We start from the raw sequence: 23,524 nt of genomic DNA on the forward strand, positions 1-23,524 counted from the left end.
AGAGCTCTCGCGTCACAAAAACGACCCGAGGCTCTCGCGCACCAAGCTGAGCCCGTGCCTCTTACCCGCGCTCCCGCCCCCGCCCGGGGTGCCGCCCGGGGTGCCGCGGTACCTCGTCCTCGGGTCGAACACCGGCACGCGCTTATTACGGACGCGAACGACGCTCATCTCCGCCGCCGCCAACCGCCTGTTCGCCGCCTCAGCCGCCTCAGCCGCCGCGGCAGCCTCCAGCGCGAGCTCCCGCGCCCTCGCCCTCGCCGCGGCGGCCTCGTCCGCCACGTTGAACGACGCGCCGGGGGAGCCGTCGGGGTAACGCACGGCGATCGGGGAAAACGCCTCGCGGCCCGGCGTCTCTTCGGACCGACGCGCCGTGAAGTTGAGGTCAAAGTCCGGCCTGTCCTCGAGCCGCGAGCGCGCCGGGGTCTTGTGCGCCGCGACGTACCGCCGGGATTCCGCGAGCCGCGCCCCCAGCGCCTGCTTCACGGCGCTCTTCACCGGGGATGACCTGAGTGAACGCTCCGCCCGTTCCGCCGCTCGATGCCGCGCGGCGACGGCGGCCATTCCCACCCTCGCCTCCCGCTCGGCTTTCTCCGCGAGTGCCCTCGCCTGCGCGATGCCGTTGGCGTTCTCGAGGCTCTCGCGCAGACGCGCCGCGTGCGCCGGGTCGACCTCCTCCTCCATCGCGGCGACCGATCGACCGCGGCTCATGCCGGCGCCGCCCTTGCCCGAACGGAGGAACCGCCCCGCGGAGGATGGTCGAGAGTTTTGCCGAGAGGCGGAGGATGGTCGAGAGTTTTGCCGAGAGTGTCGCCGCGGCTCCACACGCGGGTGCGCCGCCGGGGGCTTCCTCGCGGCGCTGACGGCGAGCGCGCCGCGTTGCCCGCCCGCGATCGCCAGCTCCCGCTCGAAATCCCCGTATTCGCTCCCGGAGTCGTCGGATCCGTCATCCGCCGGCGGCGGGAGCGCCAGGCGCGGAGCGGCGTGTCGGGACACGTGGCGCGTCGTCGGCGAGTGCCCCCCGCCCGCCGCGTTGACCAGCGCCGCCGCCGCCGCCGCCGCCCGCCGCGCCGCCGCCCTCGCCGCGTCCTCGTCCCCCGTCGCTTCCCTCACGTTCGCCGCCGCCTGTTCCGCGGCGGCGAGCATGGGGTCGTCCCAGTGCGTCGCCCTCGGTTCGCCGTCGACGCCGTACCCGACGGCTGTGCGAACGACGTAATCGACCATCGCCCGCCTTCGCCACGCCTCCTCCTCCGCCGCCCTGTTCTCCTCGCGCTCGCGGGGACGGGACGCGGTGTGTAAACGCGGGGGGTCGAACGTCGTCGTGGCGTTCGACGGACGCCTGGACGGTTTGGGTATGCCGAGCGCCTCGCGCCGACGCTCGCGAGCGGCGCGACCCTCGAAGGTGGCGTGACGGCCAAACGCGATCTCGTCATCCTCCGGGACGCACGTGCCGTCGGACGATCGCCGCCCGGGGGATTGCGAGTAGTCACGCGAGTACGTGGCGCGGGGGACGACGAGAGAACTCCCGGGGGACGCGTTGGACCTGGGCGCGGAGGAGGGGCGCCTTCGGGGCGACGGCGCCGGTACCGCGCCGGCGAGGCGGGGGGCGAGATCCGTCGGGCTGTACCCCCCCGTCGTGGCCAGGTGCTGGCGCGATTCCGCGAGCTGCGCGGCGAGCGCCTCGCGCACGATGCCCCCCCGCTGCCTTGATCGTCCGCGCGAGCCCGAGCCCGATCCACCCGCGCTCGGGTAGTTCTCGTCGTCGGAGGAGTCGAAGGCTTTCGAGGGGGTTTTCGTCTTGGAGCCGAGCTTCCCCGGCGACCTTCCCCGCGTCGTTTCCTCGTCGTCGTCCCCGGCCTTCATCTTCGCCTCCCACACCTTCCGCGTGTTCTGGTCTCGGCGATCGAGCAGCGCCGCGTACGACGGGTCGTTTCGCGCCCTCGGTCCCCGCCTACCCACCGGCGACTCGGGCCTCTTCTTCTGCCTGAGGATGCCCGACATGGACGGGGACTTGGACGATGACCCGCTCGGCGATCGTCCGCTCCTGCGCGCCAGTTCCTTCTCGTGCTGGTACCGCCGGTGGTTGGCGGCCTCCCACTTGCTCCACGCTTCCTCCTCGTCCTCGCTGGACTCGACCGTGGGCTGCGGGGACGGTCACGGGCGCGGGTCAGCGTTGTTGGATTTCGGGCCGATTGAATTGGCGAGCGGGGGAATCGGGGGCGGGGCGGTGGGGGATATCGGCGTCCAACGCACCAGCGCGAGCTTGACGTGGCCGTCCACGATCTTCTCCGACATGAACAAGTTCTCGTAGAAGTCCTGCGGGGCGAAAACGAAAGGGGTGAGGCGGGGTGAGTCGGGTGGACCCAGACGAGTCGCGAAATTTGGTTCCCCAAAATTCCGCTGGCGATTCATGCGCGGACGAGGGGGTGTAGGGGGGCGCTCACGTGCTCCTGACGATCGTATCCCGTGTCTATGTAGACATGACGGTCGTGTAACGACGGCATCGTCGCGAACTTCGGATCGAAGCCACCGGTGCGCCGTGCGATGCTCGGTAATCGACTCGACTCGGCACAAAGTCGGGCCTGAATTTCTTGTGAAAACGAGGGCCGCGGCGAAACCAAGAAAAAGGGCAGCGTCGTATCTGTTTGCCGATCCACACAGCAACTCCACGCGGCGTCTACAAACAGGATGGTCGGAGACGGCAACTCCACCGCTCCCCCGGCGTCCAGGTCTGCGGACGATGAGCAGGGCTGGTGGAACAATCCGAGGACTCAGGTGCGCCGCGCGCCCTTGCTCGCCCTGCTCCGCGCCACGTAAACTTGTTGTTGTTCAAATTGCCGAGGAAAAACGTGCCTGACGCGCCCTCTTCCTCCTCGTTCGCAGGACATCACCTTCGACGTTCTGGCCGGATGCTACGCGGTCATCGCGCTCGTCGCGCTGATCCAGCTGCTTCGCATACAGCGCAGGGTTCCCGAGTACGGGTGAGCGCGCGATACTCCCACACCACCGATCTCCTCCCCAACGTTTTCATCTCTTTCCCGCTGGTTCTCACGTTCCGGCCCACCAACCCGACCCGCAGGTGGACGACGCAGAAGGTGTTCCACCTCCTGAACTTCGTGTGCGCGTCGTTCCGCGCGGGTGTCTTCCCCGTGTGGCGCGAGGTGGACGCCCTTCCCAACGCCGCGGCCCGCGCGGCCCTCATGGACACCCCGGGGCTCCTCTTCTTCACCACCTACGCCCTGCTCGTCCTGTTCTGGGCCGAGATCTACCACCAGGCCAGGAGCTTCCCGACGGGCGCGCTCAGACCCACGTTCGTCGGCGTCAACGCGCTCGTGTACGCGTTCCAGGGCTCGCTGTGGACGTGGGAGGGCGCGCAGCCCAAGGTTGGTCCGATCCTCGAGAAGGTATCGGCGCTCTTTCTCGCGTTTGTGTGCGCCGCCGCCGCCGCCGGCTTCGTCGTGTACGGCGGCAGGCTCTTCGCGATGCTTCGAAGGTTCCCGGTGGAGAGCAGGGGGCGACAGAAGAAGCTGAGGGAGGTTGGCGCCGTGACGGTGGTGTGCGCCACGTGCTTCACCGTCCGCGCGGTGATGGTCTGCACGAGCGCGTTCGCCGAGACCAAAGACGGCTTGGACGTGATGAACCACCCAGTTAGAAACGCGTTTTACTACGCGTGCTGCGAGATCGCGCCGTCGGCGCTGGTGCTCTTCATCCTCCGGAAGCTGCCGCCGAGGACCCGACGCGCGGATGAGAGGAGGACGCCGCGAAGGGAACGGCGACGGGACCGCGGCGAGGTACGCGGGGACGGGGACGACGAGAGGAGGGAGCCGCTGCTCGGGGACGAGGAGGAGGGACGAGTCCGGGGGCGGAACAGGCGCGACCGCGACTGAGTGACGACGCGGGCTCACACCCGAATGGGCTTTCGAAACAACAGAAACAGTTAACGAATACATTACTTGACCCCTTCTCGCGATCCTCCGCGTCAGGCGGCGACGGGCGCGCCCCCGTTCTCGCCCGTCGTCTCCGCGCCCCACTCCAGCACCGGCCAACCCTCCTTCTGCGCCTTGATTCGAAGCGAGTTTTGCGGGGACACGCAGCGCGGGTCGCCGACGCACTCCAGCATGGGCAGGTCCGAGTACGAGTCCCCGTACGCGGCGCACTTCGACAGGTCGTACCCCGCGCCCCGTGCGTACGCCTCGATCCGCACCCGCTTCTCGTCGTCCGCGACGGCGGGACCGACGAGTTTGCCGGTGAACTTTTCGTCTTTTTCCTCGAGCGCGTTGGCGATGACGTGCGAGGCGCCGATGGCCTTGGCGAGGGGCTCCACGACGAAATCGACGCTTCCGGTGACCAAGACGACGTCGTACCCGTCGCGTCGCAGCCCCGCGATCGCCTCGACCGCGGCGGGAAACACCCGCGGGGACGTGTACCGTTCATACACCAAACGCGCCATCTCCGCCTTGGCCTTTTCCGACGCGTCCATGCCCGCGAAATCGCCAAAGAACATGTTGTTGAACGCGGTGCGACTGAACTTGTCCACGATGAGGTAAACGAGGCACTTGCACGCGTAGAACGGCACCCAGAACAACTTGAGCCACGTCGGCATGTTCGCGAGTTTGGCCACCGCGTACTGGGACACCACGTTTGAAGCGCACAGGGTTCCGTCGAGGTCGAAAAACGCCGCGCGCTTCCCCGTCTTCGCCCCAAACTCGGCGAACGCGAGGTTCTTGTCCACCTCGTCGATGTCGCAGGCCGCCACGCCGCGGTTCAGCACGGACTCCATCGCCGCCTGGTCGTCCTCGTCGCAGGTTTGCATCGTCGGGGACGGTTTGGCGCCGACGGCGGAGGGCGCCATCCAGGAGGAATCGTTGGCCACGTCCTCGATGTCCGCCAGGGACGGGGATTTGGACTTTGGAACCTTGGCGAGGTCCTCCTTGCTCGCCCCGGAGCTCCACGCGTCGATCCATCGCTGCGCGTCCGAGTCCAGCGCCACGGTCTTGTACTCCTTGGGCTTGCCGTTGATTGCAAAGTCCACCGCGCCCGCGACTTTTTCCTTGGCGACGTCGAGCCAACCGAGCGACTGCTTGATGGCCTGGAGCCTGGACTCGTTGCCGTCGCCGGTCGCACCGACCACGTTGTTCATGGGCGCGGGAGCGGGGGTGGACGACGCGGGCGTCGGTGCGGCGACGGGCGCGGGCGCGGCGACGGGCTCCTCCGTCTGCGAGGTGAATTCGATCGCGTTACCGTCGCCACGCACGCGCTGGATCACCTTGCCGGTCGCGCAGTTGGTCACGACGCACGATCCGTCCTCGCGGAACGCGTACAGGACCGTCGGATACGTCACTTTCTCTCCGTCTGCGTACATGACGTCGGTCGCGTCGGAGGATCGCACCGTCGAGAGCGCCTTGGCGAGCAGCCCGCTGGCGACGACCGAGTGGCGACTCTTCGCGGGGCGAATTTGTCCGCGGTGGGCTCGCCCGCGTTGCGCCGCGCGGGCTGGCGCGGCGATGGGGGCGCCGACCGCCGAGTGCGCGCGCATCGCCATCGCGCGCCGGTGAGGTCGAGTCAGGCGCGAGGGCGAGTGAGTCGCGAGGGCCGAGCGCGCGGGCGCTTCTGCGGACTCGCGTGATCAATTCGATATCTGTTTGGCGCCACGGTGGACGTTGGTCCGAATTGGAAATTCCCGGGAAGGAACGTTCTGGCAGCTCGTTCTGGCTGGAAATCTCTGTGACGCGCTGTTTTCGACACGGTAAAAACTCGGTCGTTCATTTTTTGAGCTTCCACGGCTTTCGACCGAGTCTCACCATCATCCGTCGTCGCGTGTCGGCGGCAGTTCCGCACCGCGCGACCTGCTCGGCACGAGCGGCGCGTATCACGTATCGGCGGGCGCGGCGGTGATCCAGACGACATGCCGGTCCTCGACGCCGCGTTCGCGCTCGAGAACGGCGGCGGCGGCGCGCTCGACCTGAAGGGGAAGGGGGTGTCGCGCGTCGACCCGTCGCTCGCGAGGGGGTGCCCGAACCTCGGCAAGCTGGACCTTGGCGATAACGTCGTCTCGGACCGAGCGTCCATCGCCGCCATCGCCGAGTGCGAGCAGCTTAAGTGGCTGAGCCTGGCCAACTGCGGCCTCGGAGGCGCGGGGCTCGCGCCGTGCGCGGAGGGACAGGCGAGGGAGGTCGGCGGCGGCGGCGGCGAGAACGAGCGCCCCGACAAGAGGCACCGCGGGAAGCACCAGAAGAAGGGTCGTAAGGCCATGGGAGGCAAGGCGTGTCGCATGCCAAACATGCGTGTCCTCAACATCAGTGGCAACGAGCTCGAGTCGCTCCAGGGAGTCAACGGCATGGCCAACCTCGGCGCGCTCATCGCCAACGAAAATCGCGTCGAGTCGATGGAGCCGCTCTCCGGGATGACGCGGCTCAACACCGTCGTGCTGTCGTCCAACCGCGTGGAAACCATCGGAGAGGAGCTCGCCGGAATGACTGAGCTGAACAAGCTGTCGCTGTCCCACAACAAGATCGAGAAAATCGGTAAGCACATCGGCGAGTGCGTCGCGCTGAAGGAGCTCCGACTGGCGCACAACCCGGATCTGAAGACGTTACCACCCGCGCTGGGTAAGTGCGCGCACCTCAGGGTGCTCGACCTGAGCCACTGCGCGGTGGCCAACTTCGGCGACGTATCCGCGATCAAGGAGCTCACGAACCTGGCGCAGCTGTCCATGCGGGGCTGTCCCATCGCCAACGAGCCGAGCTACGCCAGGACCCTCGTGAAGATGTGCCCGAGCCTGAGAGCCGTCGACGGCAGGCGCGTCGGTCCCGGCGGGTTTCTGGACCCCGAGAAGCCGGAAAAGGATGGGGGAAAAGAAAAGAAAGATGCGCGGAAGACGCCTTGGGAGCGCATGGAGACCAACGACGCGGGCGGCGACGAGGATGATGAAGAAGAGGAGGATGGCGACGGCGAGGAGGAGCCCGAGCCCGAGCCCGAGCCCGAGCCCGAGCCCGAGCGGAAGAAATCGAAGAAGGAGGGGAAGAAGGAGTCCGAGGGTGTGAGCTTCATCGAGGAGATGGTCGCGGTTAACCGGGGTAAGCTCCGGGGCGAGACGGCGCAGGACGAGAGGGGCGAAACGAAGGCTACGCGCTCGGGCGTCGTCAAGATCGTGGAGGTGAAGAGCTCGAGGGAGAACCGAGGCAAAGCCGTCGCCACCGGGCGGGAAGCGCTGATCATGGCGGCGTCCGGCGGCGGGGACGGGGACGATGCCGGCGGGTGGGACGATCTCGGCGGTTGGGGCGACGAAGCGCCGACGACCGGAGGGTGGGACGAGCCGGAACGCGCGGAGAAATCGGAGGAGGAAAGGGACGACGAGGAGCCCGCGCCGACAAAGGAGAAGAAGAAGAAGCGGAGGGCGGAGGAGGACGGTCGGGGCGAGCCCGAGCCCGAGGCGGCCGAGGCGAAGAAAAAGAAGATGAAGAAGAAGAAGAGCCTCGACGGCAAGAAGCTCAAGGCTGAGACCCCGGACTCGCTCGGGAGGAAGAGGAAGAAGAAGAAGGTGCTCTTCTTCGACTGACGGAACGACGCGAATAACGTTAAAAGTTTTGAATCGTGAAAACGCAGACGTCCGTCTCAGCGAGGACGCATGTGGCATCCCAGCAGCCCCCGCCCCTCCCACGCGCGCGGCGTCACGTCCAGCCGCACGTCCACACCGCCGCGGGACACCCACACCGCCACCGGGTGTCCCTCCCGTTCGGCGAGCATGGACGCGACCCGGGGCAGCGTGTTTGCCTCGTGCGGGCCGACCACGTCCCCAAACATCAGCACGACGTCCCCGACCCGCATCCCCGCCATGGACGCGGGGGATCCCGGGGTGACCTCGTCCACGTACGCGAACGCCCGCGCGCCCGGGGGTGCGCCGTACTGCGCCGCGGCCCGCGCCCTGGCGCGCATGAACGCGTCGTCCTCGTCCCTTTGCTGCTTCTCGATCGCCTCGCGCGTGAGCTCCATCGCCGCGACGCCCTTCGTCACCCCCGCCTGCAGGTGCAGCTCGGCGAGGCGCTTCTCGAGCTCCTTGGTGACCTCGGCGTGGTCGTTGCGCAAGGTGGCGTACCGCCCTCGGTCGCCCCTCACCTGGTACAGATCCACCCCAGGGATGGGAAAGCCCTCGCGATCGACCAGCGCGCCGCGAAGGCCGGGCATGCCGGGCTCGGTCAGGCGCTGGGCGATCTCCGCCATCTCTTTCTCCATCTCCTCCCTCGTGGCGTACAGCTCCTTGAGCTTCTCCTTGCTCTCGTCTATGGAGGCCATGTCCGCTTTCGACGGCGGGGCCCTCCACAGGTGCCGGGCGCTGGTCCAGATCTGATGAAAGCACGCAAGGGTGCCGAGGTCGCAACACACTGAGATGTTGTGCTGGACAGGTCATCACAGCAACCGAATTCGGAGCCGTGCGCCACTCTCCTGTGGCGCGACATGGACCTCCTAGCGTCCGCGGCGAAGTCCGCATCGGCGGCGGCGGACTCATTCGCACGCCACCGAAAGCTAGACGCCGTCTGCACGGACGAGCCCTCCGTCGCTCCCGGTGCGCACCCACCCTCCCGCCGCGTCCCCTCGCGCCAATTTTCCACCCGCCTCGCCCGCATTGTTATTCGGGGTCGAACCGCTGGTCGAACCACTGGCGCGATCGGACACCTGACGCCCGACGCGGTTCCCCCGGTTCCCGATCGCAGCCTACCTGCTCGATGAGCTCGCGCGTATGCTCAAGACCCTGACCGGGGAGCAGATCGAGGACACCGCCGAGCACCTCGCGACCCGCGTCCAGCACAGATCGCCGAACGTCAAGCTCAAGGCGCTGCGATGCGTCAAGTGGCTGTGCCAGCGAGGGAACGAGCCGAGGTTCCGCCGCGCGATGACGAAGCGCAGCGGCCCCGTTCGCACGTGCGTGTCGCACACGGGTAGACCCGACCCGCAGCGCGGCGATGCCCCGCACAAGGCGGTGCGCGACATGGCCAAGGAGACCCTCGAGGCAATGTTCGCAAACGACGGATCCGGCGGAGGAGGAGGAGGGCGAATGGAAGGGTTCGGAAGCGACACCGCGGCACACACCGGCGCGCCCCACGCCTCGCACGACGTGAGCTTCGACGGGAACGAGCAGCTCGGGTCGTGGGGCGGGGTCGCCGAGCCGACGAACGGCTTCGGCGGCGACGAGGCGACCGCCATCATAGGCGACGGGCCCGCGCGGCTGAACAAAATCTCGGGCACGTGGGGAGCGCCGGAACCGCCCCGCGCGCCCCCACCGGCTCCGACGCCGTCCCCGCCGCCCGCCGTCCCCGCCGCCGCCGCCATCTCCAACCCGTCCCAAGCACCCGCGCAGGCTCCCGCGATGAGACTCGCGAGCAGGGACATCTGGGGCCAACCGGCTCAGCAACCGACTCGGCAACCGGCTCGGCAACCGGCTCAACCGCCGAGTCCGCCCCTATCTCCCGTCGCCGCCGGCGCCAACGCGCCGTTCACGCTCGAGGGCAGCGAGGAGCAGAGAAGGGTGGACGCGTTGTGCGCCGGCGGCGGCGTGAAACTCGCGCCCGCCGTGGACGCCATGGACTCGTTCGCGGGCGCGTGCGGGGGTTTACGACCCGAGGGCGTGGCGGCCGCCCTCGCGCACAAGATACGTCGCGGGGAGTGGCGGGAGGGGTACAGGGCGGCGTGCGTCCTGGAGCACGTCGCTAAGAGGGGCGGGTGCGAGGCGGTGGTGCGCGCGTTCGCGTCGGCGGAGGCGGACTCGCTCGACGCCGCCGCCGCGATGGGCGCCGGGTCGCACGAGCTTCTTCGAGCCAAGGCTGGGGAGGCCAAGGCGGCGGTGGCCGCGTCGCTGGGCGGCGTCGCGAATCCATCGACGACGAACGCGCCAAAGGTGGCGGGCGGCGGGGGCGTGGACCTGTTCGGGTTCATGGGCGACGGGACAACCCCGGCGGCGGCGGCGGCGGCGGCGACGAGCTTCGACGCATACGCAGTCGCGCCGCCGCCGAACGCGCCGCCAGCTGTGCCCGCCGCTTTCGCGCCCCCGCCGGACCTGCTCGGCGGGTTCGGGGACATGTCTTTAGGCGGGGGCGGCGCCCACGCTCCCGCGTCCGCTCCGCCGGCGCCGGCGCCGGGTGTCGATCCCTTTGGCGGTTTGCTCGGGGGTTTGTCGTCGCCGCCGCCGGTTGTCGTTCAGACGGGCGGCGCCATGTTCGGTGGACTGGACCCGTCGATGATGACGGCGAAACCGAATTCGTCGCGGTCGCCGTCGTCCCCCACGGCGCTCAACGGGAAGCAGAGCACGTACCAGCAGCACAAAGACGTGAAGGCTTTCGATTTCGTGTCCGACATGCTGAAGAAGAAGTGAGCGAGTGGCGAAAACGAGGTGACCGCGACCCTTCGTCTCCCCGACCCAGAAATGGACACCGCGTCCAGTCCCGTCACGGGGTTGTAAAAAAATCGAATGAAACGGCGAAAACACGCGCCGGAAGGTCACTTTTCTTTGCGCGCGATATGATCGTCACCGCAGCCGCACCCGTCGAGGTCGCGGTCCCCTCCGACCCCGAGCCCCCCGTCACGCCCTCGGGCTCCGTCAACGACAGCGTGAATTCTCTCGACACTCGCCTCGACCCCGCGATACGCGCGTTCGCCCCCGAGTCGTTGAAGCGCCCGCCCGAGCACATATTCCTCGGGCGCGACAACGCCACCGGGCGCTTCAACGAGTGGCTTCAAAACCGCTACGGTCTCGACGTGGGCGCGCCCATCTTCCGCGAGAGTTACGAGTCCTTCGGCCCCGCGCACCGGCTCACGCACAGGTGCAACTTCGTCGTGCACAGCGAGGACATGGGCCTCCGCAAGGCGGTCACGTCGGACTACTGCGTGAACGGTGAGAAAAGCCACGACCCGGTCCCAAGAAAACAACAACGACCCGCCGATGACAGGACGCGCTGACGGGACCGGTCCGACTCTTCATTATTTTTTTCCACCTCGCAGTCAAGGCGGCAAAGAAGCACGCGTGTGCGCTGATGCACGAGTGGTTCCTGTCGCGCGAGGCGGATCCCACCGCGCCCTACCCGCCTCCCCCGCCCGGCCGCGGCGGTCAGGCGGTCGAGGCAATGATCGGTGACGCCGTGCTGAAGCTCTTGCTCGTCCAGCACCACGTCGACCACCATCGCTTCGAGTCAAACGGCCGGGACGAACCGGACCCGGGTCCCCTCAACCAGGCAGGGTGATGCACCGACACGTTCGAGGCCCAGTTTCTCTGACAGCTCTTTCAGCCATCGTCCTGTTAGTCCTCGAAAACCAGGACTCACAGGACGATGAGGAGAAACTGATTTCTCCTCATGTCGATTTCTTCTCATCACGTGTTGGTGTCTCACCCTGTTGTATTTTTTTTGGGTATGCCCCTACCCCCCGTGGGTCGTGGACCGCAGCACCAACAAGTTCCTCTACCAGCGCCACATCCAGCTCTCGCGCGAGTGCGCGCTGCCCAGGGGCCTGCCCCCGCCCAAGGGACACGCGCACGCGGACCCGACCGCGTTTGAGGCTTGGATCGCCCGCGTCTTCGAGGAGCGAGGTCGGAGCCTCGTGGAGTGCGCCAAGGCGGTGCTCCCCGCGCTGGGCGTCGAGCCGCCGTTCCTGTTCGACAGGAACCCGAACAAGGAGGACGATTCGTCATTATCGGATTCCGACGACGACATGGACGCCGAGACGCCGGACGACGAAGCCGTCGAGGCCGTCGAGGTGATTGACGCCGCCGTCGACGAGGCGATCGACGCCGCCGTCGAGGCGAGCTGCGAGACCGAGACCGAGGGCATCGAGGTGGAGCCCGAGGCGTGAACGGGAGAGCTGAATCACGAGGAGGAACAAACGACACGACGACAGACGCGCGGCACCCGGGCGAGACATTTTTTCGGCCCCGCAGAGCTTCAAGGTGATCACTTGGCGATTTCGCCAAGTGAGAGAGTGGTCAAGCTCACAGTCACCTAATGAAGAGGAAACGCCTCGCCGCGGGGGTCGCGACGGACTTGACACTCCGCCACGTTATTTCTGCTTGTGAATAACGTGGCAAGAACCGCTGTCTCACCATCGACGAACAAGTCCGTCGCGTCCCCCTTGCGGTGCCGACGCGGTAGAAGAAACCAAACCTGTTTGTTTTCATGAAAAAACGTCACCGACTAAACTCATCTCACCGCCTCGTACACGCGCACGCCGTCCGCGCACGTCACCCCCACCAGTCCCCCGCTCACGTCGATCGCGTGCACCGCCCCGTCTCCCCCGAAGACGTCCCGACCCATCGTCTCACCGGACTTTACGTCGATGGCGCGAAACTCGTTTGAACCGCACCCTCCGACGTACGCGACGCCCCCGTCGGCCCACCTCGCGGCGTACGGCTTGCACCCCCTCGCGCCCGCGCACGCGCCGAAGGGCAGGTTCGCCGACGCCACCCCCGCGCGCAGGTCCCACACCTGCACCGCGTCGCGGTCTCTCCACGACGCCACCAGCACCAAGCCTGCACCAGCACTAAGCCCGGTCCCCGTTGGTTCGGCGTCCACAGCGTCGCCGCACACCTGGGGACCCCGCAGGGTCAAGACGGACCGCCCGTCCGCCACGCGCGCGTCCCACACGCGCAGGGTGTTGTCCCACCCGCCGCTCACCAGCACGTCCGCGTTCGAAGCGAGGTACCTGAGGCCGAACACGCGATCGGCGTGGCCGGAAAATGACGCGTCTTCGCCGGCGTCGGTTCCTCCGTCGAGTCGCGTGACGCACCGACCGGTTCGCTCGTCGTACACGCGCACGCCCCCGTCGCGGCCCGCGGTGGCGAACGTGGCGCCGTCGGCGCGGACGTCCAGCGCGAACACGCCGTTGTTCGCCTCCACGATCGGCGACCCGAGGGTCTTGCCCGAAGTCAGGTGGTGGTGTTGGATGACGCCGGCGGATGTGGCCACGACGCACACGTTGGCGTTGTCGCCCGCGGGGAGGAAGCGAAGCGCGGTGCACACGCCCTTGGGGACGTTGGGCGAGGGCGCGAACGCGACGCCGGCGCGGTGGCCGGTGTCCACGTGGAACGCCTGCACGACGCCGTCGTCGCACCCGTACGCGAACAGGGTGCCGTCGCGATTGAAGCGACCGCACTGGGGCCGGCCGTGCCCGTCGTGGCCCGCGGGGATCTCGCGGAGAAGGCGCGGGGGTTTCGCGCGCTCCGCGGATTCGTCCGCGACGTCCCCTCGGAGGAGACGCGCGCGTTCCCCGCCGCGCGCGTCGGGGGGCACCGCGACGGTCAACCCACCGATCGGGGTCCTGAAGTTAAAGTCGAAGCCGAGATCGTCATCGGGGCCGGCGTAGTCGCTCAGGTCCGACTCCTCGTCGCTGTACACCGGGTCGCCTATGGGCATCGTGTCGCGGCGGTGCGTTCACTCGTCGAGGGAGGAGACGAAACCCCGCGCGCGTCCTCTCCGCTTCGTGCGCTTCGTTGACCGCGACTAAAGCAAAAGTGTCCTGCTGCGGGCGGTAACAGAAAAGCTAGCCGTTACTAAAATGGTCCACTTCGGCAGACACTGCGCCACACAGCGAGGCATGGCTGATCCCGCAGCGACGCCCATGGCGCCCTCGTCGGCGATGGCGCCCGCGCCCGGCGTTAACCCCAGCCCCGACGAGTCCGCGCGCGAGGAGCTCGCGCCCGCACCGGCCGCGCCCCCTCCCATCCCCGAGACGCCCCCGCTCGAGCCCACCGCCGTCCATCAGCCCCCGCCGCTCGCCCCCCAGGCAGCCCCACCCAGTGGACCCGAGTACGGCCTGGACGGCGATCTCAACGCGGCGGGTCTCGGTGGCGACGAAAAGCCCCCCGCCCCCGCGTCCGACGCCGCGGCGAAGGTGCCCGGCCCCGCGGGGACCCAAGGCAGGGCGAAAGGCCTGTGGCGGAAGCTCAAGACGACGGTGAACAACATGAGCTTCATCAACCAGGTGGGTCGCATGGCGGAGACCGCTCGGCCGTCCGCGCTCAAGGAGCTCGCCCTCAAGCCCGAGCACGGCTACGCCGTCGCGATGCTCCCCACCGTCGACGAGGCGAGCGCCGGGTTGAAAGACCTCGGGGTGAGCGTAGATTCCGGTTCCTTCGGCGGCGCCGCGGACGTCGAGGACGTGCTCTCCCCCGCGGTGGCGCTCACGTTCACCAAGGCGCTGGACGTCCCGGACGCCGGGATGGACCGGCAGATATCGCACGTGCTCCTCCGCGCGTGTTTGTACGACAAGGGTACGCTCGTGGGCAACGTCGCGACGGTCAAGGGTTCGCCAGCCACCGACGCCAACGGGGTGCCCACGTGGCGGTTCGGGGACGACGACGACAAGGACAAGAACGACTTTCACCTCTTAGTTCGCACCTCCAGGAAGAAGCCGAGGCAGGCCACCGCCAACCTAGGTGGCGCGGGCGGTTCGTTCGACGTCCAGATCCACGTCGAGCTCAACGTGGTGCCGGTGGCGACGGCGGAGGATGACGCGGCGTGCTTCGAGACGGATGAGAAAACCGGGCGACGGAGGCGGCTAAACCAGGTTGACGAGGTTTGCGTGGCGTGGGGACGGTGCCCGTGGCCGGATCAGTTCGTCGGTGGGTCCACCAGCGTGGACGTGCAGCTGTCGGGGGCGAGCATGGACGAGCCGGTGGCGCTGGAGCCTTCCAAGCTGGCGGCGAAGCGCGCGAGCTCCGTGTTTAGAAAGTTCACGGACAAGGGTAAACTCCTCGCCAAGGGTCCCACGCTGTCGGTGAAGATCGCGGCGGCCAACTACAAGTACGCCGATCTGGTGAACAAGCTCCCGAGGGACGTGTTGTGCCCCGCCGCGATGGTGCCGGTGCTCGCGACGTTTCGGGAGATGGCCGCGGTGGAAGCCGCCGCGTTGGGCCGCAGGGGCGTGTACCGAAACACGTGCAACCCCACTCTCCGTCTGCTACCGACGCTGGTGGCGGACGCGACTATATGTCACGAGCTGGTCAGGGCGTGGCGACGAACCACCGCGCGTTGGCCCCCCGCGCACCTCAAGGACCCGAGGAGACGGGGGGAGACGCTCGACGGCTTGGTGCTCAAGTTTTGGCCCCTGCTGCACTCGCACGCGGTGCCGGACCAACCCGTCGCGGGCAACGTCGCGGCGACGTCGCACAGGGAAGGGATCGTCAGGGCGTTCGCGGAGGATCACCCGGTGGTGGCGATGTCCAGGAACCCGGACGAGTGGATGCACAAGCCGTTCGACGTGGCGGAGCTGGCGCACAACTTCGGAGACCCACTCGAGGTGTACGTCGGGTGAAAATTCGCCGCATCGTATCATACGTGTAGCTCTGGTCTGTACGTTTCAAACCGACTGTCTTCTAAGGAATCTAAGCGTAGTACACCCCCACCCATATTGGTTGCCCCACCCATGGTCGCAATCAGATGAGCAGCGACGCCGTCTGCAGCTTCTCCGCGAGCATGAGCTGCATCTTGGTCACGTTGCTCAGGTACGTCACCAGCAGCGCATCCTGCGCGCTCTCGCCAAAGAGCTTCTCAAACTGCGACTTGGTGAGCCCGGGCACGGACGAGAGGGCATCCGCGAGCCTCCGCCCGATCTCGGCGTCGCCTTTCGTCTTACCCGCCACCACGGCGTCGACGTACGCAGACGCCTTCTCCAGCATCCCCCTCAGTTTCGCCGCGGTGGCGCCGAGATCGTCCCCATCGGTCACGACGTCGGCATTTGTCGCCGCGAGCGACGCGACGCCCACGCGCTCCGCGGCGTCGAACGTGTTGACCAGCGCCACCTCCTGGAAGTGGATCGCGGTGGTGGCGTTGAGGATCCCCTCGGCGGCGGAAGCCTCGCCTCCCTCGGCGTCGGGCTTCTCGGCCTCCTTGGAGGCATCCTTGGATCCCAGCGCGAGGGACTGGCCGACCCACGCGCGCACGAGTCGATCGCGGTCGGCGAAGGTGACGTCCAGGGTGACGTGCACGGGGTTATGGCACTCGTGCGCGTAGAACTCGTGGATGAGGGCGTCGGTGGGCACGACGCCGTCGCCGGTGGAGTACCACCCGACGATCTTCTCGGCCGGGTTGACGCGAAGGTGCAGATCGATCATGGCGCGGTGGAACTCGACGTCGACGTACACCTGGCCGTTCTGCTCGTTGTGGGGCACGGCGTAGGAGTTCTTGACCTCGACGACGCCGTCGTGCCTGACGGTGCCGAGCAGGGTGCCGATCACCCGCTCCTGGGTCTCCTGCCTGCGCACGTACGAGTCGCACGCGTTGAAGACGACGACGGGGTGAACCCTAACCGATGCCACCTTGCCGGCGCCGTGAACGGGGAGGAACGCCGCCCCCATCTGAGCCCTTAGCTGTCCGCTGAACGAACCGTGTCTTGGCCGACCTCGAGGTGTCGGGCACTGTGCACAGCCGACGACAGGTGCGTGCGGCGCGCGTGCGAAAGAGGGCGTCGGGGCTGATTTTTGCGGCTGGTCTTCGCGATCTGGTATCGAAGAATGTCCGACCGATTGAAAACCGACCGTTTATTTGCCGGTTCTACCACACTCGGCTTTTGCACGGCCGATCTGCTGAGTTGGGCGTTGAAAGGGCGGGACGGCCCCTTGGAAAAAAGTCTGGGCGCCCCTGTGGAGATGGGTCGGCGAGATTCTTTTTTTATCGTGTCGGATTCGCATGTCGAGTCCAGTCAGACTTTCTGGTCTGCGAACCCGGGAAACTCGATGACTCACCTCTTTGCGCGCTTTCTTTTGGACGCGCTTTCTCGGATGTGAAGAGACCACGCGCGGTGGCGAGGGCACGCACTTCGCGGGACACGCGCGCGCACCGGAGACGGCCGAACGAGCGCGGATTCGGCGCGGTCGTGTCGCGATCGCATCGCCCGGGCGGCTCGAGGATTCGGAGGTATCGCGCGAGTCCGACACGCGTCGACGGACCGCCCCGACGTCGTCTGAAAGCTTTCACACCACGAAACCCCTCGGTTTCTGGGTGTCCCTCTCTCTTCGATGTCCCGCTGGCTCCTCCACGACCTTCCAGACGAGGACGACGGATCCGGCGGCCATCACCAATATCAGCCGACGGCCGAGGAGGTCGAGGAAGGGTGCAAGCGGTGGCTGGCGCAGAATCCCGGACGCCTCGCGTGGGACTGCCCGTGCGAAGAGGCGATCCGGTCGGGCAACCAGCAGGTTCGTCGTCGGTCTCGGATAAAAAAAGGACCTTGCTCAAAAGTCCTCGAAATGATGCGTTTTTTACTTGCTCGCGTGCGCACCCGAACCCAGCCCCCGTCGCGTGCTGACGATCGACCCCCGCGTCCGATCCCCCGCCACAGGTTGTCGGGTGCTTCAACATCGACCCACAGCAAGAGACGAACGAGGAGAAGAGGGAGATTCGCATGGGCGCGCTCATTTGCATCTTTGTGCTGATTGCGTTTGCGGTGCTCCTCAGGGTGTGCCTGGCGCCGCGGGCCAGGCGGGAGCGGCGCGAGCGAGAGGAGAGGGAAGCCCGCGAACGGATCGAGGCCGCGGCGGCCAAGGAGAGGGAGATCAGGCGCTCGTGGCGGACCGGCATGTTTGCCGTTCAGCCCGACGGCGAGCACATCGTGGTCATGGTCATGCACCCCGAGGATGAGTCCATGGGGGACTTTGGCCCGGCGCTCGTGGACGAGAAGGCTCTGGAGGCGGCGGCGCGCGCGGAGGGACCCGGCGTCGTCGTCGTGTCACGAGCGTCCTCACCCGCGCCGCCGACGCATCGCAGGCGATACTCCCGGGGACACGGGTACGAGTTCGACGCGTCGATGGGGGTCGTGGTCGGCGGCGGCGGCGGCGACGCGGCGGCGGAAGGGGGTCGAGTCGACGCGACGCCGCCGCCGCCGCCGACGCCCGCGGGCGAACGGGAGGACGGGACGGGTGAGGTGACCGCCGACGTGGTGGTGGCGGTAAACGTGCCCGACGGGCGGTCGTGAACGTGCGACGATGGATGAAGTCGACCGAGAGCGAGGCTAGCCGGTTTGTCTGATCACGACGTGTGCGAAGGTAAAATTCCGATAAAAAATCAGACTGCGACTGCGATTTTATGACGCGGACTGTTGATTTGAAGTCGCACAGCATCGATCGCGCCCCTCCACCATGACATGCTCCGGATGCGGCGCCGCCAAGCGCCCCGATGGCAAATCCCTGCTACGATGCGGCAAGTGCAAGACCACGCAGTACTGCTCCAAGGAGTGTCAGGTGAACATGTGGCCCACGCACAAGGCCGAATGCCTCCAGCAGACGTCGAAAAAAGCACTTGACGAGGCCAAGAAGCGCCCCGACGAGGGCGCCCTACGACAGCGCCGATCCATTCAACAGAACTCGGGTTCGGGCATGAACGCCCTTTTCGAACGACTTCAGCAGCAGTTCGACGCCAGGGATAAGGCGATCCGCGACTTCGTGCACCCGGCAAGAGCGGCTTCCGCGCGAGCCGGCCTTGTTCACAACGACTTCGTCGACCTGGAGGCTGCAATGCGGGGCGAGCAATTTCCCGGCCCGCTCGCGGCGGAGGACGCGGAACACAGCGGGTTCTGGGTGTACTGGCCGGATGATTGGGCGAAAACGCCGGGTGCCATGGCGGAGTGGTGTCTGGAGGAGTTCAACGAGTTCGGCGCCTTCCATTCGGAAGAGGAGATCGAGAAGGAATTCTTCGGCGGGGACGGAGAGGAGTGGAATCTCATCGACGGACCGGGCTGGCCGGGGATATACACCGACAGGCGCTCGCACGGCATCCACCTGGCACCGGATAAGTACGTCACCAGGTGCGACACGTGGGAGGAGGCGTGGAAGCTGTGGCACCGCACGGGCGGCGCGAGCGGACGCCGATGGTTCACGTGCTTCAGGACGCCCATACCGCGCAGCATCACCAAAGCGCAGTTTGCGGCTATTGTGAACTGGTACGTGTGCTCGACGCCGATGGGCGAGGCGATGCGGGGCAGGCACGGGCTGGGAGCGATCGGGATACACGTCGAACTGCAATACGCGAACCGTCGGTGGGGGTACGTTAACATGGCGTCCGCGAACCACCGGGGACCGGCGTGCAACGACGTGGTCTCGAACCTCGACTGCGATCAGGTCCCCAAAGCGGGAGACGGCCGGAATTGGCACGTCAAGGTCGACGACTTCACCCTCGCGTTCCAGGAGTGGTCCCCGGAGAATCCAAAGACGGCGGCCCGGCAGAAAAGGCTGAGGACAAAGGTACCGGCAGGCGCGAAACCGGCGCAAACCACCGACCCGACGACTCGCCCGTTTTCAAAGTACCTGATGAAGAGCGAAGCGCTCTTCCCGGCGGAGGGCAAGGAATGGGCGTGTGTCGACGGCGAGACGATCGATTCGGTCCTCGCGAGCGGGCAGTTGCCCGGCGCGGTCAAGGCGAAGTTCGCGCGGTGGGAGACGGTGGAGCCCGGGGCGGATTACGACGAGAGAGGGCAGCGCATCCAGCGCGGCGGCTTCACCGCCGGAGGGGAGTCGTGGGGAGCTCCCCCACCCTGGGAATAATCTTAAGTTAGCGAGTCATGTCAACACACGTTTGGGGTTACCGTCGGATATGACCACTCTCGCTGCACAACCATGAGCGGCGAGGGCGTCACGGTTCTTGTGGTTGTGCCCGTCGTCCTCCTGTGCGCGTTCTGGACGTTGTGTTCCTACTACAACGTGCGCCGCAAGCGCGCGCGGAGGTGGGACCCCGCAAACCTCCCGCAATTTTCACACGAGCTGAACACGCGGGAAACGCCCCGAGCCCCCCCGGGCTGAACGACCCCTCCCCTCTTCCGCTGCTCCACAGGGATGAGATCAAAGACAGGCTAGAGGGATTGTACACCGACCGGATCGTCCGCGCCAGGGAGTCCGGCGCACCGATCCGCCCCGGGTCCCCCGCGGCACCCATCGCGACGAGGGACTCGGGCGACAGGGACAGCGACAAGGACTCGGCCTACGCCGCGTCCCAGGCGGCGATGGGCGCGCAGATCAGGACCGCGGAGGAGGCTAGGGAGTTCGTGGCGGATGCGGCGCGGTACGACGCGGCGATACGGGCCACGGCGAGGGCACGAGGGCACGGGGCGGAGCGAGCCACCATCGACGGTGCCGACGCCGACCCGGAGGATGTGGATGTAGTAACTGATTTGGCCGCGGGGACAGCCAGGGGCTCGAGGCGTGCGCCGACGCGCTCGCGTTCCATGGTTTAGGGCGACGGCGCACGAAACACGTGTGCTCTGCTAAGATTCGTGTGTTGCACGGACGTGATGTGTTGTTACCTAGTCGACGTACGGTCCCTGCTCGCCTCGATTCCGCATCTGGTCGTCGAGTTGAGCCGCGTTGAACGCTCCGGGCAGCTCGTTGAACCCGTTGAATATCGAGTACGCGCTCGCCTCGCCCTCCTTGCGCGTGCCCAGGCCGACGGTGAATATGGCCACCATGGCGCTCACGATCACGAACACGGCTCCGAACTCGACCCTGCGCGGAACGGTAGACGGGGCGTCGGGTCAGCGGCGGCGGCCGACGCGGAGGAAAAAGCCAAACGATCGATAATGTCCCGAGCGAAGCTCCCACCCGCGACACTCACCTTATCGCCCAGTACCACGCCACGCACCACGCGGCGAGCGTCGCCAGCGTGCGCTTCTTCGTCCTCATCGCGGCGTGAATCACGGGCTCGGGCACCCCGCACGTGAACTGCAGAAACCGGACCGCGCGCAGCTGCCTCGGCGAGAGCCCGGAGCGGTTGATCCTGGCGGGCAGGGTCACGTCGACCGCCGCGCCGGTTCGGTCGCCGCTGGGAGCCGAGTGCAGGGCGCTGACGAGGACGGTATCGCCTGGTTTCAGCGGCGCGATCTGCGCGTCGTCCTGCGGATGCGAAGGGGACGGTTCGGGGCAGTCAGATCGGTCGTCGGGACATCCGGCGAAGAGGGCACCCTTGCCTGCAGCGGGGCGCCGCGGAGGACGAGCTTGGCGCGACCGGCCGGCTCTATCCCCGCAGCCTTCGCCGCCTCCGCCCTCAGCTCGCCCACCAAACACTTATCCGGGACGTCGAGGATCGCGGACCATCCGATCCGCAGCGACCGCAGCGTCACCCTCATCGCCGGAGGGCGCGCGCGCGCTTTGTGGCAACCGAGAACGACAGCTGGCTTCTCCGAGTCTGGATATCATATCGGGAAAAGGGCAAAGCGATCGACGCGCCCGAGGGACGCCATGAGCGACGTCAGGGTCAGCGGCCTGACTATCTACCCCGTCAAGTCCTGCGCCGGCATCGATGTCGACGCGGTGACGGTGACGGAGACCGGCTTCATGTACGACCGCGCGTGGATGCTCGTGGAGAGTCGCAAGCCCAAGGCGCGATCGGAAGAAGAGGCGCGAGTCCCCTCGGAGTCCGCCGAGACCGACGGCGCCACCCCTCCCGCGCCCCCGCCGCCGCCGAAGAAGCGCCGGGCGAAACCGAGGGCGAGCGTGTTCGTGACGCAGCGCACGGAGCCCAAGCTCGCGCTCGTGCGCGTGAAGCTCCCCTCCGAGGTTCTGTCGCCGTCGTGGGACGGGATCCTCCCGCCCGACGCCGCGATGACGATCACCGCGCCGGGGATGCCGCAGGCGCTCGAGGTGCCCCTCGCGCCGGCGAGCCCGCTGCCCAGGTGCAAGGTGGGGGTGTGGGAGTGGGAGGGTTTGGCGGGGGACGAGGGATCCGAGGCCAGCGAGTGGTTCACCCGTTACCTCGGGAAGACCAAGTCCGTCATCCGGCTCGTGAGGTGGCTGGGCGAAGGCGCCCTCCCGCCCGCCGTCGCCGCCCCCGCCAGGCGCACCGCGTCCATCCACGACCTCGCGATCCTCGAAACCAAAGCCAGGACCCGCCGGGAATGCGACCCGCGGCGTAAGGCGCGCAGGGCGTCGCGCGCGATCCTCGCCGGCGCGATGGGCGCTGGAGCCGCGGTGGGCTCCGCGTTGCTCGCTCGCGCTTTTACCGCCCCGGCTCCGTCCCTGGCCGCCACCGCGCTGACCGCCGCGCTCGTCGAGACGACGTGGTCCTTCCTCAGCCGGTGGCGCCGTTTGACGTCCAAGCCGCGGCGACGCGTGGACCGCGAGTTTGCATCGCCCGGGTCCGGGAGCGCCTTCTCCGACGGGTACCCCGTTCTGCTCGCGTCGGACGCGAGCCTTCGGGAGCTGAACGAACGGCTCGCGACGCCCGTGCCGATGAACAGGTTCCGTCCCAACGTCACCGTGGACGGCGCGATCGAGCCCTTCGCGGAGGACGGCTGGGGGGGCGTGGTTTTCGGCGGCGTCAAATCGGTGGTGACCACGCCGAGGGTGTACAAGGAATCGAAAACTCGCGGCGACGACGACTTTGTTGTCGAACCGGGTGCCTCGGTTCATTCACTCGCGGCGGTGCCGACGAGCGTGGTGGACGACGAGGTAAACGTCGATCGCGCGTCGCCCGGGTGGGAGAAGAAGCTCGGTGTTGAGGTGAGGAAGCGGCGGAGCGTTCGGATCAAGACGGGCGTCGAGGCGGACCTGGTGAAGCCGTGCTCGCGCTGCGTGATGACCACGGTGGATCAGTCCACCGGCGTCAGGGGCGGTCCGGAGGCTGACCCGCTGAGGACTCTGTACGCGATTCGCAGCGGTAGGGAGTGCGGTTTCTCGACGGACACGTACAAGCCGGAGTGGAGCGACGAGGTGTTCTTCGGGTGGAACCTGTGCTGCAACGCCAAGGCGGGATCCAAGATTCGTGTCGGAGATGTCGTGACGGTCATCAAGCGCAGAGATTTCGTCAAGTCTAGGGAATGAATGGACTAATAATAATCTTACGGTGTTCTACGACGAGGGCGGAGTGCCATGCAGCCCGTATCGTCGGCGCCGGTCGTGCGTCAGGAACAGTCACCGGGTCTCGGTTCGCTCGTAAAAACTTTCACCGCTGTCGTCCGTCGCCATCCTTCGGGAGTCTGCGCTGTCCAAAGAGCTCCTGTGAGAGCTCCTCGTGTCGAATATTCCGGAGTCGCACACGCTCGAGTTGTTACGAGACCCCGTCATCTTCTCTCGCAGCGTGGACATCGACGCTGCAGACACCGGCCCGGTGTACGATCCCAGTCTGTGCTGCGTTGTTCCCACCAGCAGCTCGGTCCTGCGCTGCTCCGCGCCGAGCCTGAGCTCCTCGAGCATCTCCGGAGACTTCGAAAAGTACGCCGTGAGGTCATCCTTCGTTATTACGTTCACCTTCACGTCCGTCAAGGCCTTGACCGTCGCGGATCGCAACGTGGGCGTTTCAGAGAGGAGGGACATCTCGCCGATGACGTCGCCGGCGCCTCGCTCGGCGATGACAACGTTCAGGCTGGAGTTGCGCCGATTCGGCAGCACGGAGAACGAGGCCGACGTGCCGCCGTCGGCCTCGCCTCCGCCGAAGCAGCACGCGAACACGCCTCTGGACTTTCCCTTGCCGTCGACCTCCCCGTCGAGTTTTTTCCCGGTTCCCGCCTCGGCTTCCTCCTTGTTCATCATCGCCGTCGCGACGATGTCGTCGGACATGTCAAAGTC

The 23,524-nt window shown here is 67.1% G+C and overlaps 14 protein-coding genes across 14 annotated transcripts; 8 read left to right on the forward strand and 6 right to left on the reverse strand.

Annotated features, from left to right (window-relative positions):
- Positions 1–12: 12 nt before the first annotated feature.
- Positions 13–2,501, reverse strand: MICPUN_61408 (predicted protein; the record flags this gene model as incomplete). Its single annotated transcript, XM_002504593.1, has 3 exons — positions 13–2,139; positions 2,251–2,313; positions 2,442–2,501. The coding sequence occupies 3 exons, from the start codon at positions 2,499–2,501 to the stop codon at positions 13–15; spliced, it is 2,250 nt and encodes a 749-aa protein (XP_002504639.1).
- A 367-nt stretch (positions 2,502–2,868) lies between these two features.
- On the forward strand, positions 2,869–3,728 carry MICPUN_71129 (predicted protein; the record flags this gene model as incomplete). Its single annotated transcript, XM_002504275.1, has 2 exons — positions 2,869–2,978; positions 3,077–3,728. Coding segments are annotated over 2 exons (762 nt in total), but the record flags the coding sequence as incomplete, so codon positions are not given.
- Positions 3,729–3,886: 158 nt separating this feature from the next.
- On the reverse strand, positions 3,887–5,539 carry MICPUN_106053 (predicted protein; the record flags this gene model as incomplete). The annotated part of the gene is made up of 1 exon (XM_002504594.1): positions 3,887–5,539. The coding sequence occupies one exon, from the start codon at positions 5,537–5,539 to the stop codon at positions 3,977–3,979; it is 1,563 nt and encodes a 520-aa protein (XP_002504640.1). The 3' UTR covers positions 3,887–3,976.
- A 363-nt stretch (positions 5,540–5,902) lies between these two features.
- On the forward strand, positions 5,903–7,555 carry MICPUN_61411 (predicted protein; the record flags this gene model as incomplete). Its single annotated transcript, XM_002504276.1, has 1 exon — positions 5,903–7,555. One exon carries the CDS (start codon positions 5,903–5,905, stop codon positions 7,553–7,555), a length of 1,653 nt encoding a protein of 550 aa, XP_002504322.1.
- Positions 7,556–7,611: 56 nt separating this feature from the next.
- MICPUN_85017 (predicted protein) lies at positions 7,612–8,289 on the reverse strand (the record flags this gene model as incomplete). Its single annotated transcript, XM_002504595.1, has 2 exons — positions 7,612–7,971; positions 8,011–8,289. The coding sequence occupies 2 exons, from the start codon at positions 8,287–8,289 to the stop codon at positions 7,612–7,614; spliced, it is 639 nt and encodes a 212-aa protein (XP_002504641.1).
- A 445-nt stretch (positions 8,290–8,734) lies between these two features.
- Positions 8,735–10,363, forward strand: MICPUN_102358 (predicted protein; the record flags this gene model as incomplete). Its single annotated transcript, XM_002504277.1, has 1 exon — positions 8,735–10,363. The coding sequence occupies one exon, from the start codon at positions 8,735–8,737 to the stop codon at positions 10,361–10,363; it is 1,629 nt and encodes a 542-aa protein (XP_002504323.1).
- Positions 10,364–10,509: 146 nt separating this feature from the next.
- MICPUN_61414 (predicted protein) lies at positions 10,510–11,835 on the forward strand (the record flags this gene model as incomplete). The annotated part of the gene is made up of 3 exons (XM_002504278.1): positions 10,510–10,882; positions 10,990–11,224; positions 11,430–11,835. 3 exons carry the CDS (start codon positions 10,510–10,512, stop codon positions 11,833–11,835), a joined length of 1,014 nt encoding a protein of 337 aa, XP_002504324.1.
- Positions 11,836–12,179: 344 nt separating this feature from the next.
- MICPUN_61415 (predicted protein) lies at positions 12,180–13,391 on the reverse strand (the record flags this gene model as incomplete). The annotated part of the gene is made up of 1 exon (XM_002504596.1): positions 12,180–13,391. One exon carries the CDS (start codon positions 13,389–13,391, stop codon positions 12,180–12,182), a length of 1,212 nt encoding a protein of 403 aa, XP_002504642.1.
- A 142-nt stretch (positions 13,392–13,533) lies between these two features.
- MICPUN_61416 (predicted protein) lies at positions 13,534–15,291 on the forward strand (the record flags this gene model as incomplete). The annotated part of the gene is made up of 1 exon (XM_002504279.1): positions 13,534–15,291. One exon carries the CDS (start codon positions 13,534–13,536, stop codon positions 15,289–15,291), a length of 1,758 nt encoding a protein of 585 aa, XP_002504325.1.
- Positions 15,292–15,309: 18 nt separating this feature from the next.
- MICPUN_61417 (predicted protein) lies at positions 15,310–16,430 on the reverse strand. Its single transcript, XM_002504597.1, has one exon. It carries the CDS (start codon positions 16,331–16,333, stop codon positions 15,413–15,415), a length of 921 nt encoding a protein of 306 aa, XP_002504643.1. The 5' UTR covers positions 16,334–16,430; the 3' UTR covers positions 15,310–15,412.
- Positions 16,431–16,993: 563 nt separating this feature from the next.
- MICPUN_61418 (predicted protein) lies at positions 16,994–17,949 on the forward strand (the record flags this gene model as incomplete). Its single annotated transcript, XM_002504280.1, has 2 exons — positions 16,994–17,248; positions 17,317–17,949. 2 exons carry the CDS (start codon positions 16,994–16,996, stop codon positions 17,947–17,949), a joined length of 888 nt encoding a protein of 295 aa, XP_002504326.1.
- Positions 17,950–18,100: 151 nt separating this feature from the next.
- MICPUN_108917 (predicted protein) lies at positions 18,101–19,560 on the forward strand. The gene has a single exon (XM_002504281.1). It carries the CDS (start codon positions 18,113–18,115, stop codon positions 19,511–19,513), a length of 1,401 nt encoding a protein of 466 aa, XP_002504327.1. The 5' UTR covers positions 18,101–18,112; the 3' UTR covers positions 19,514–19,560.
- A 708-nt stretch (positions 19,561–20,268) lies between these two features.
- MICPUN_61420 (predicted protein) lies at positions 20,269–21,087 on the reverse strand (the record flags this gene model as incomplete). The annotated part of the gene is made up of 3 exons (XM_002504598.1): positions 20,269–20,467; positions 20,577–20,854; positions 20,923–21,087. 3 exons carry the CDS (start codon positions 21,085–21,087, stop codon positions 20,269–20,271), a joined length of 642 nt encoding a protein of 213 aa, XP_002504644.1.
- Positions 21,088–21,211: 124 nt separating this feature from the next.
- Positions 21,212–22,620, forward strand: MICPUN_70417 (predicted protein; the record flags this gene model as incomplete). Its single annotated transcript, XM_002504282.1, has 4 exons — positions 21,212–21,319; positions 21,431–21,726; positions 22,033–22,285; positions 22,502–22,620. Coding segments are annotated over 4 exons (776 nt in total), but the record flags the coding sequence as incomplete, so codon positions are not given.
- Positions 22,621–23,524: the final 904 nt, after the last annotated feature.

The sequence above is a fragment of the Micromonas commoda genome, chromosome 9 (assembly GCF_000090985.2).
Source record: "Micromonas commoda chromosome 9, complete sequence".
Classification (NCBI taxonomy): domain Eukaryota; kingdom Viridiplantae; phylum Chlorophyta; class Mamiellophyceae; order Mamiellales; family Mamiellaceae; genus Micromonas; species Micromonas commoda.